This window comes from Lathyrus oleraceus, chromosome 4 (genome assembly GCF_024323335.1).
Source record: "Lathyrus oleraceus cultivar Zhongwan6 chromosome 4, CAAS_Psat_ZW6_1.0, whole genome shotgun sequence".
Lineage (NCBI taxonomy): Eukaryota > Viridiplantae > Streptophyta > Magnoliopsida > Fabales > Fabaceae > Lathyrus > Lathyrus oleraceus.
This window is the reverse complement of record NC_066582.1, coordinates 69,150,984-69,162,894: the sequence shown is the minus strand read 5'-3', so window position 1 is coordinate 69,162,894 and position 11,911 is coordinate 69,150,984. Positions and strand designations below refer to the sequence as shown.

General features: G+C 39.2%; 1 protein-coding gene across 1 annotated transcript; it reads right to left on the bottom strand.

The window, feature by feature from the left end:
* Positions 1–7,018: 7,018 nt before the first annotated feature.
* LOC127073429 (ATPase 8, plasma membrane-type) lies at positions 7,019–11,657 on the bottom strand. Its single transcript, XM_051014578.1, has 13 exons — positions 11,421–11,657; positions 11,117–11,335; positions 10,866–11,003; positions 10,425–10,739; positions 10,003–10,329; positions 9,807–9,926; positions 9,591–9,713; positions 9,267–9,371; positions 8,867–9,176; positions 8,234–8,748; positions 7,965–8,138; positions 7,698–7,880; positions 7,019–7,531 (listed from the first exon to the last, which is right to left on the bottom strand). The coding sequence occupies exons 1-13, from the start codon at positions 11,469–11,471 to the stop codon at positions 7,262–7,264; spliced, it is 2,850 nt and encodes a 949-aa protein (XP_050870535.1). The 5' UTR covers positions 11,472–11,657; the 3' UTR covers positions 7,019–7,261.
* Positions 11,658–11,911: the final 254 nt, after the last annotated feature.

The window sequence follows — 11,911 nt, the reverse complement described above, 5'->3', positions numbered from 1 at the left end:
TTTAATGTGTAGAAGGGTTCCCACTTTCTGAACCCACACATTCTTGTCTTGAGCTCTCCCTGGCCAGGGATAAGAGCTGTGAGGTCTCATCCTCACTTCATCCTTTCATCTGCTTCACCTTAGTCTCTCAATGGCAAGGTTAAGAGCAACATTCACCCAGTTCCAGAGGTTTGTTTGTCGAGGTTGATATGACCCCTTGACTAAAACCTAACCCTTGTTTGAGCCACTTGTTTGTGTATAGTGTGTGCTATCTGTGCTTGTAGGATTGTTTGACTTGCTTCCTGTGCAAGATAGGATTGTTTGGCTTGCTTCCTGTGCAAGATAGGATTGTTTGACTTGCTTCCTGTGCAAGTTAGGATTAGTTTAGACTTGCTTCCTGTGCAAGTTAGGTTTTGTTTGGCTTGCTTCCTGTGCAAGTTAAGTGTGTGTGGCTTGCTTCCTGTGTGAGCCATACTTAGGATAGGTTGGCCCTTGTGCCATTTAGCTAGAAACCATAACTTAGGGTTGATTTTGCATGACAACATCTAGGCTCGAGTCGTAGTCTCCCTAGAGTTGTGTCTCCCTCTGTTATCTGGTTAGGCTAGAACCTTTGTCCCTGCGTAGGGGAACTACATCGCCCTGATCTTCATACCAGATGAAGTATGTAGGCAGGAGATTGAGCTGATCTCTCCGGGCGCCCTTTTTCTTTTGTGTGTGTTGTTTGACAATTGCTAGGCTCGAGTGCCTGACTCCTTAGCAATTTGTTGTCTGTTTGTTTGAGTGTGTGCTTGACAGTTATAGGCTCGAGTCCCCGACTCCCTATTAACTTGTTGTGTTGTTGTGTGCTTGGAGGCCGATGTAAGTCCATTGAGTGGCATTTGGATTCCAGTGTGCGTGTGCTTGGTTCGGATGCTGATGTAAGTCCAGTGATTGGCATTTGGGCTCCATGTTTGCCTTCTTGTGTGTTTTGGTTCGGATGCTGATGTAAGTCCAGTGATTGGCATTCAGGCTCCATGTTTGCCTTTGCCTGTGTTTGTTTGTGTGCGTGTCAGCCGAGCTACGAATGCTCTGATTCTTCTTTCGTCCAAGGAGATACGTATGCATAGGATGCGACATCCTAGCGAGCATGTGTCGTTTCCCCAGTCCGAACTACTTCGACTCTGATGTCTATGCCTGATAGACTAAGTAGGCCCAGGATGCGACATCCTGCCGAGTTCAGTTTCAGTCAGTTTCTTTTGTCTCCTTCCAGCCAGTGTGTGTGAGTGTGAGCAGTGTTTAGCAACCGTTTATCCTTCCTTTTGTGCGTGGATCCCGTAGAGTACTACGGATGTGTAGGGGTGCTAATACCTTCCCTTCGCATAACCGACTCCCGAACCCATACTCTTTGGTCGCGAGACCATGTTCTTTCCTAGGTTTACTTCGAGCGTTTCCTTTCCCTCTTTTGGGATAAATAACGCACGGTGGCGGCTCTGTTGTTCTTCTTTTCCCGCCGGTTTTTCACGCGATGCGACAGAGGGGAGGGAGCTTCTTGTTGCTCCATTAGCTGATGTATCGGCTACATGGCTCGCTTTCGATCGAAGCCCCGAGTGGAGGTTTTGTTCCTCCATTGATGAGTGCGATGGGAAGCCAGATTTGTGGGAAGATGATGAACACTGAAGACGGCCCTCATATGCCAAGAATGTAGATCATTGATTTCTTGTCGGTTGTTACAGTGAGAGATTTTGAAATAATTAAGGCTGGTGGGTTTAGGTACAGTAAGAACAGAAAGGTGAATGACGGCAAAGATGCAGAAACTTGGAGGTTTATGAGTTTTCCAAGCGATTGAAAATCCATTTGGGGTTTGGGCCGCTCCGTTAGGGTTCAATCTGGTCCAACCTACATCATGGACTTATAATTCCATTGCTAGAGACCGCCACCTCTTGTCCAAATGGGCCATCGGGCCGATACTTGCCCTTTATTTTTTCTATTATTACTTGTCTTTTATGTATTGATTTAATTATTATTATTTGCTCTCTTCAAAAATCGCTATTAATCGATAAGCCCATCTTTTAATACAGCTCGTTTCTAGTTTTTTTATTATAAACATAATCACTATGTATTATTGCCTTAATAAATGGAAACGGTAAAAACATAAATAATTTATTTTCATTGTATCGTTATTTTTAATTGTTTTTCCCGGTTGATTCTATAAATCCAAATTCAAATCATTTTCACCAATACACTTCAAAAAAAAGAACTTTATATTCTTTTATATAATGTAAAGACTATTTAAATTAAAGTTTGGGATGAAAAGGAATATAGGAAGCGTTCGCTTCACTATTTCTCAAGTACTTGAATGATTGGCGCACACCATATTGCTCGAGTTCTTGTCACCCGATTAAAACATCAAACCATAACATTTCAAATCACATCTTCTAAATCAACTACAAATCCTAAGTCCTAAATTCTAAATTTCAGATAATAAGAGGATGTGAGGCGTTCGCCTCACCATCTTTCGATTATTCGAATAATTGGTGTACGCCAAATTGCTCGAGTTTTCGTCATCCAATTAAAACCGAAATCATATAAATTCAAATCACCTTTTACATCAAATACAATTTCATAAAAACAAACTTTACAAATTAAACTTCAAATGAAGAGAATAGGAGGCGTTCGCCTCACCATTCCTTGATTATTTGAATAATTGGCGTACGCCACATTGCTCAAATCATCGACTTTTCAAAACCTACCAATTCAAAATTCAAACTATTTTTGCAAATCAAATAAAACATCTAAAAACATACCTTTTATAAATTAAACTTCGGATGATAAAAGATGGGAGGCGTACGCCTCACAGTCTCTCGATTATTTGAATAATTGGCGCTCGCCATATTATTCTTTGAATAAGCAAGTAGGAGGCGTACGCCTCCCTACTGTGCATATTCAACATCCACAAACAAACTTTCAAAATAATTCGAATGAAAAAAGGAGTAGAAGGTGTTCACCTTGCTATTCCTCGAAAGAATTGAACGATTGGTGTGCACCACATTGCTCAATCTTTCGTCGTTCTTCAAAACACTTTAACAAATCAAAATCTAATTCTTCGTTCCCGCGCAATCGAAACCAATCAAACAAAAACACCCAAACATATCAATTCAACTCGTCACCCCCCGCGTGACCAAAACCCTTCTCTCAAAAAGAACACTGTCAATCCTTTCTAATGTGCACAACAAACCAGTGTTAGAGCCTCCACCGAGAGTAGACAAGCCAGCGTTTAGCCGTTAGAACGTCGACCTACACAGTCGTTCATCAAACAAAACACACCAAATATTCATAGTAGCCCGAACTACGAATGCTCTGATTTCCTTATTGCACCATAAGGATACGTAGGCAGGAGATTGTTGTATCTTCGCGAGCACACTAATAAAAAACCTCCCATTTCCCCCCTCCTGAGGTCTTCATCCATCACTATTATCAATTCTAATTACTCGAGGAAAGTGAATAACAGTCAAATAACGTTCAAATAGCAAAATCAGACTAAAAGGTTCCCGTTGAATACAACGGACGTGAGGGGTGCTAATACCTTCCCCTTGCGTAATCGACTCCCGAACCCGAATATGGTTGTGATGACCATTATTCTATTTTCCTAAAGGTTTTCTCGATATTTTCCTATTCCTTCATTGGGATAAATAAAGTTCGGTGGCGACTCTGTTTCGAACAACATTTTTCTGCGTCCTATCGCGAGGGATCGCATTATCATTTTTTCGAGGTGCGACACCAGGGCAATATAGATTTTCGCTATCTGCAAAGAACCAGGACAGAATACGTAGTATGAAAGCCATAAAGTAAGAAAGGCTATATGCTCTTCATCAGACACTTCGACTGAGTCCTTGTTGTAGTGATCTTCGATGTAATTCTGAAGACTGGCCCGACTAAACGAGAAGGTATTCTCTGTCGAAGGGTGGGGTCAAATACTTCCCCCAACGGCGAAAGACCGGTGATTTCTGCCACATCAAAAAATGTGGGTGTTAGCATCCCACAGGGCAACTGAAATGTGTTGGTGGAGCCTTCCTAGAAATATAGAGACGTCAGTAACATACAGGTTTTTACACGATGAGCATACCTTGATATTTGAATAAGGTCGTAGATCCCTGCACTCCTCCGTTGGTCTTGATGTTTTCGTTGGACTTTGTTAAGCCACGCTAGATACTCTTTGTTTCCAGGAGTATGCATGAACCTGAAGATCCTAGATTTTGCCTCCATGAATCTGACGTCGAGTACAACGGATTTGTCGAAGGCATGAGGAGCAGCGGGTTTGTATCCAGGAAAAAGGCAGCAACAACCTTCGGGGAATATTTTTGATCCGCGAGAGGTTCATGGAACGCTAACGGTTTCCTATCAACCACGAAGGAAATGAACATCTAGCGTTTCCAGTTCTTCACCACCGTTTCATCTGAAGACGTGGGTTAAGGAATACAGTTTATACCCTCTTTGGAAGTGAGTTTGAAAGCAATGGAGTTGTTTCCAGTAGTGATTTCTTTGACATGGGAAGAAGAAGCCATTGTGAGATGAAGCAAATGGGTTGAGTTTGGAGATTCTGGGTGACAAATTGCACTGCAGAGGTTGTTTGAAGATATGAGCAAGAAATATGCGTGGTTATGGAAGCAGAAAAACGTTTGAGGAAGAAGAAAGAACTATTTATAGGCTAACAAGGTGAATAGTCGAGCAATGAGCGATTGACAAATGGCTAGCGAGGAAGTGGTGAGAGAGTAAGTGGGTTCGGTTGATATCCCACGACCCAGGGATAGTTGTCAATGATGGAGGAGTGTCTAGGGAACCGCATAGTAGAAAAATCATCATCACTTACTAGCCCATAGTTAGTGATAAGACGGCTAGCCGAAATTTGGGCAAACAAAAGGCAGATTCCTCGATCGACGAGCTCATGTCGAAACCAACCTTTTTAGGGGGCAATTTGTTAGCTGACAAATTTCGTCGAACGAAGATAAGTCCATTCGACTAGGAAACCTGTCGGAACATCATCGACAGAAGGTCATACAATTCATGGGTCGACACTCAGAGTCCTGGTCGAAGTCGAAGAGTCCAAATGGTGAGAGCGATCGTGGACGGCCAAAGGACGTGGGCGGTTATCTACGTACATGTGAGAGGTGGGCCGACACGTGTCACCTCATGATAGGTTTGTAACCTCCCGGCGGTTACGCTTTATTAGTATTTAAGCAAGTGTTAGAAATCATTTTAGTGGTGACATTTTTAGCATTTGCAGTAGGAAGTACACTTGAAGTACCAAAGCGTTTACGAGAAAAGAGTCATCTCTCTACAAAAAAATGTACCTTTGCCTCCTTTTACATTCATAAGTCATTTTAACTTACCAAATTTCCTTTACTTCATTGCTTTACTTTCAGTATATTTTTTGCTTATCGTTACTTTACACTACCCTTATAACTCATCTAGAGTTATATTTATTCCCTTTTAATATCTCAAAGACATCGTTCACCAAAACACCTTACGCTCAAACACTAAGTCCAAGACTTTGTAGTCGGTCCTGCAAGTAACCCTCTTATAGGAAGGCTAGAGATTGTTGACAAAACAACACAATGTTGACAAATATCTCGACTTTTCTATGACTAATACCATGTGGTCGAACTTTTGAGCCAAAAATCTCAAGATCTTTGCAATAATTGATCTTTATGTCAATACTTCTTCACATACCTTGATTTGATTCACTAGTTTTGTAACCCTGGTGAAAATATCAGTTATGCTTTCATTGTATTCCATCTGAAGCAATTCATACGTTCTTTTATGAGTTTGTAACCTTATTTCTTTCATCTTTTTTGCGCCTCCAAACGATTTTTCCAGAATTTTCCATGCTTCTTTCGTTGATTCAACATCACTAACATTTTCGAAATTGTCTGCATCAATACATTGATGGATCATAAAAAAAGCTTTATAATCTTTTTTCTTCAATTCTTTTTATGCATCATTTTCTTCATCCATCGTGTTTGTTGTAAGCGATGTCACTCCCTCCTTCATAAGATCCCAAAGATCTTGATAGAAAAAGACAATCTTTATCTGCTTGCACCAATTCTCGTAATTCAAATTCTTCAGAACTGAGAGATCCGTTGGAAAATATTCATTTGGATGATTCATCATGTTAAGCTTCTAAGAATCACTCATTCAGTGCTCTAGATACTAGATATTAAAAATTCACCAAAACCTATGGAGAATTACACTTCAATCTTAATGAACATGAATCAATCTTTCTAATTGATTACTCCTCTGATTCTTTACTCTTCACTCGAGTGAATCAACCAACCTTGATTGCGAGATTATTCTCGATGCACAATTGTTAATGGAAGAAGAAATAAATGATGAAATTGGAGAATGAAGAAATTAGGGTTTAGACAAAATAAAGGAAGAAGAAAAAAGGGGAGTAATCAATTCGACAACATAATGCAATTCGACAACTTCTTTGCCTCTATCGAACAACCTACATCGACAAAAGAAATTACAATTCAATATCATCGTGAAAACAATCTATATTTACCATTTTATTAATTGTTTAAAATTGAATATACTTACTCACCATTTTACACAACAAAGATTTGTGAATGCTTGTGGTTAAAATTTCTTGACTTTGTAATCTAGAGATAGATACAAGCACGTGAAATCAATTATAATTTATGATGTGTTAAACTTAATCTTAATTTTGAATCTACTAGAGTTAGATTTAGATTAAAGAATCAATTACTAAGTGTTTGATTTGAAGGATTTTAGTGAAGGAAAATAAATAACTATGATCAAATTAATAGTGAAGAGTTTGATTCGATGTAAAACTCATTTCTAAATCCTTTTTCATATTCTAAATTTCAGTTAATTTTTATTTTTGCTAATCTGTGATAAAACAATCAATCAAAATCTTTTTTCTCAATTTAGGAGTTCAAAATCTATGAATCCAAAGTCATTAAGATTGTAACTCGGATAAGGATAAAAGCATGAAAAATGTAGGAAAAACTAAGAATAAAAAACACTTGCTACCAAAAAAAAAAAAAGAATGCAACATCGTTGCGTATAATTTTCTTATTAATTTATTTTTACTGGTAGATGAAAAAATGACCACCTACCATGTTAAATATTTTCATAGCATTGCATAATGCTGTCGCTTCTATTGTAAGGGAAAAAATGGAATGTATAGAGCCTTAAAATACATCGTTTCATTTGCTCCTTTTACATTTTGAATAATTGATTGATAAGTAGGCCTGGAATATTTTCATCCCATGAAATTGATTTAGAGTGTGTAATGTTGTTGAATGGTATCAATGTCAAGACCCTTCAATTTCACCACAGATTCAACATGTCCCTTGAGTGTATGGAGCTCTTTCAGCCTAGCAGCCTCGGCGCGTCTCTTGGCTTGTTCAGCCATGTCAGATTGTTCATGGTGATTGTTGTTGTTCTTATGCGGTTCTGGAACTTGAAGACCGTGGAGCGTGCGTTGAGCCAAAGCCCATTGAGCTTCCCTCTCTCCTTTTCCATAGTCCTTCTTTGTTGTGAAGGCAGTCTAAAATCAATCAAACCGAAAACGAAATCATTGCATTGCATTTATATTTACTAATTAGACGCTGACACTGACACGTTTCAGACACTAGACATTAACGTCTGTGCTAGTACATAAAATCTATGAAGCAAAGAAAATTTGATGATTTTAAAAATGTTTATATGTAGACCTTATTGTCGAGCATGTTGTCCCATGCCCTTCCCGACAATCCCAATCGGATGATGAATTTAAGGATGTCGAGAGGAATGTAAGTAACAATGCTGAAGATCCAGATTACTCCTGCCCATTCCCAACCAATGCCATTGATTCTAGCAAATCCCCAATGTGCATACACAGCAATGACAGTGGCCACCTAAGTTCGAAAAATTCACAAATATAAACTAAGATTAATTTCAAATCACAAGTTTTTTGAGATTTTTTTACTTAAGAGACTAACCATTTGTGCAGCAAAGAAGGCTGCAAGAAGCAAAAAGCCGGGGCGTTCAACGTAAGACCAACTCCTTGACCTTGTCACAAAGATGAGTGCTTGACTTATGATACTGACTTGAAGGTAGAGAGCTGAGTTAAGATGATCATTACTGTCTGCAATTGGTTTCACACCGAAAACTCTCTGAAACAAAATGAGAGGAAACAATGAAACAATTTTTATATGCTAGTTATTTCGGAATAGAAGAAGTATTGAATTTGGAACTGAGAGTTACTTACGGTGAAGAAATCGGTGTCATGAACTAAATAGAAGAACACGACAGTGATGATGGCCATGTAAGATCCAAGAACAATTCCAGTAGCAAAGATTTCTTTGAGTTTCCATGAATCAGGAACTGGTGATGGCTTCACTCTATCCTTAGAGATGGTCATGATGGTTCCATCGTTCAAGATGGCAATGATGAGGACCATGAAAGGTGAGAAATCAAACTTCCATATCAAAGCAACAAGCATGAATCCGAACACGATACGGATGGTGATAGAAACAGCATAGATTGTGTAGTTTTTCATCCTTTGGAAGATAGCTCTGCTAGTTAACACGGCACTCACAATCACACTTAGACCTGGCTCTGTCAAAACAATGTCAGAAGCACTTCTGGCAGCATCAGTTGCATCAGCAACAGCGATACCGATGTCTGCTTTCTTCAATGCAGGTGCATCGTTCACGCCATCACCAGTCATACCACAGATGTGTTTTCTATCTTGCAGCCTCTTCACAATCTCGTATTTGTGTTCTACAATATACCGCATAAACATGCGATGTCAGTTCAGTGGTAAGAATTTGAATTTGTAAACTCGAGGAACGGGGTTCGTGAGATTAGATTAAATTGATGTCATTAATTAACTAATTACCAGGGAAGACTCCGGCAAATCCATCAGCCTTCTCAATGAGTTCGTCGATTGGGATTGATGCAATGGCAGGGTCCTTGTTATCACCAAGAAGGGATGATGAAGGATACATGTTGGTTCCCATTCCGAGTCTGCGTCCGGTTTCTTTTCCAATGGCAAGTTGGTCACCAGTGATCATCTTAACATTAACACCAAGGTCAAGAGCACGTCGAATAGTCTCAGCACTGTCATGCCTTGGAGGGTCAAAGAGTGGCATGAGACCCAAAAACTCCCATGCGTCTCCTTCACTGTCCTTGGTCTTTTCTGAAACAGTCTATTAACCAAAAACAAGTGTTTGTAAGATATATAATTTGCGTGACATAGTTACTACACCAAATTCAAATTAACTAGACCCTTTACTCACCTGGCGAGAAACAGCCAATGAACGCAGACCTCGTTCAGCAAACTGATCAATGATTTTGTGGGCCTTTTTCAAAGTCTCTCCCTTGAGTTCACAAAGCTCAATAATCTGATACAAAAGATGCATGTCTAGTCAAATATCATATATTTGCTATAATAAGTTAAACAATAGTTACTTCATAGTGATTATTGAAGTTATATATTAGCATTATATAGTGCATTTCTATCATATCTCAGTATAAAACTACTAAAATGTTACATCGGTGTAACTTGATCCCTACTCTATTATACACACACATAATATTTGCAAATGAAATGAGTTCCTTACTTGTTCAGGAGCACCCTTACTGCATCTGTGCCAATTTCCCTGGCCATCAATGTATGTAATAGCAGTACGTTTTCCCACTGGATTGAAGGGCAAGAAATGCACCTCACTGATTCCGGCTCTTGCCTAGAATGTCAACACAAAGACGAATTGACAAAATTAAGGTTTGCATATAATATAAAAGAATGTAAGTTTAAAAAATATAATTCTTCTCAGTACCTCCTTGGGATCACCCAACATTCCAACGATTGAAGCATCGATAGCATCTTGGTTTTCAACCCTAGAAGCCCTGGCAGCAGCCAAGAGAAGACCGTCCTTGTCTACGCTATCAACGAACACCTGTTATTACAAACAACCTTGATCAAAACAATAGAACTTTTTTATGACAGTATAAACTTTTAGATTGGTTATTAACCTCAATCAAGTTTTTGTCAACAGAGAGTTTGTTAAGTGTGAGAGTTCCGGTCTTGTCACTGCAGAGAACATCCATCCCGGCCATTTCTTCAATAGCTGTCATCCTCTTGGTGATAGCTCCTTGCTGAGACAAACGGTGAGATCCAATAGCCATTGTCACGGACAAAACCGTTGGCATGGCGATTGGGATACCTCCGATGAGAAGAACCAACAAATTGTCAATACCTTCTCTGTATGGCCTTTGTTGAATTGGGTACATCACAATAATCTCAATCAACATTCCTACTGCAATGGAGCAGATACAGAAGTTTCCGATCGATGTCAACACCTAATAGAATCCAAAGATTAGTCCATATAGTCCGAAGTCATCATATAAATTAAACAATCACATTGTTTATGAAACTAAAAAACACAAAAGTGTACCTTTTGGAAGTGACCAACATTGTTGGTGCTATCAACAAGGTGAGCAGCCTTTCCGAAGAAAGTGTGGACACCGGTGGCAATGACAATAGCCTCAATCTCACCTTGCTTGCAGGTTGAACCAGAGAAGACCTCATCACCAGGGTTCTTGGTAACTGGAAGTGACTCACCGGTAAGTGCAGATTGGTCAATCTTAAGGGGATCTCCTTCCAAGAGACGAGCATCAGCTGGAACAATATCTCCCAACTTGATGCTCACCAAATCTCCTGGCACCAAAATCGCCGCCTCTTCCTCAGTCCATTTTCCATCCCGCAACACCTACAAATTGACAACCCTTTCAAAAACAAAACACAAACACATAGAATGCACAAGATTTGATCCTAGAGTTCGGCCAAATTTATCTACGTCTTTAACTAAACAACGGCTGCAAAGCCTATTGATTACCTTGGTTTTAGGTGCAAGACCCGCCATTAAAGCTGCTGCAGCATTACCTGCATTGTTTTCTTCGATAAAACTAATGGTTGAGTTGATGACAAGCAACACAACAATACCAACGAAATCTTGCCAATCCGCTGGCTTGCCCTATTTCATATACAAAAAAGCTTTTCATTAGATAATAAGTTCTTCTTCGCCGAATTCTGAAAACCAACTCGCCTAAATTTTTTCTGATTAAAAAACAAATAAATTGTAATTACCCCTCCATTGGCCAATCCAATGGCCATAAGAGCAGCAACCTCCATAACCCATGATAATGGATTCCACATGAAACCCAAGAACTTAAGGAACTTGCTTTCTGTTTTCTCTTCTAATTTATTAGGACCAAATATCACTAGCCTACTCTCTCCCTCAGCTGATGTTAGACCTTCTTTGCTACATTTTAGCTGCTTGAAAACTTCCTCAATTGGAATGTTTTCCTACATATACACATATACAACATAAACCAAACCGATAAAAAAAAATTATAATCATTGTTTTAAACTGCGGTCGCGGTTATCATACCAGATCAACATTCTCTTTCTTGAGGTCTTCAAATAAATTATCCGACGACATTAAAGAAAAAAGCTATAAAATCCGTCTTCTTCCTATAAAAGATTTACTTTAAAAAAAGAGCTCAAGAGAGCTCCACCTTCTTTGGGGCTTCCAAGAGAAGCCCGGAGAAGAGTGGAACAAATGATAAAGCAAAGATTTTGATATTGGAAGAAGACAGTAATTGCATAGCTGCATGAGTTTATTCTTTTATAGTAGGTAATGCATGGTTGTGTTGTAAGCTGAAGATACTATTGTTGTCAACCATTGATTATTCGTTTTCCTAGGAAATGTTTGTTGCATGTTTTCTATGGCCCACCGAAGTCGATGGGTCTTGCAAAACGTTTCTTACTTATTATAGTCAATATATCATGCTATATGTATATTAATATAGGCTATATTTGTTTATGGTTTTTTTTTTCACGCCACTGTTAATGTACAACTCACCAGCCTTATGAATTGTT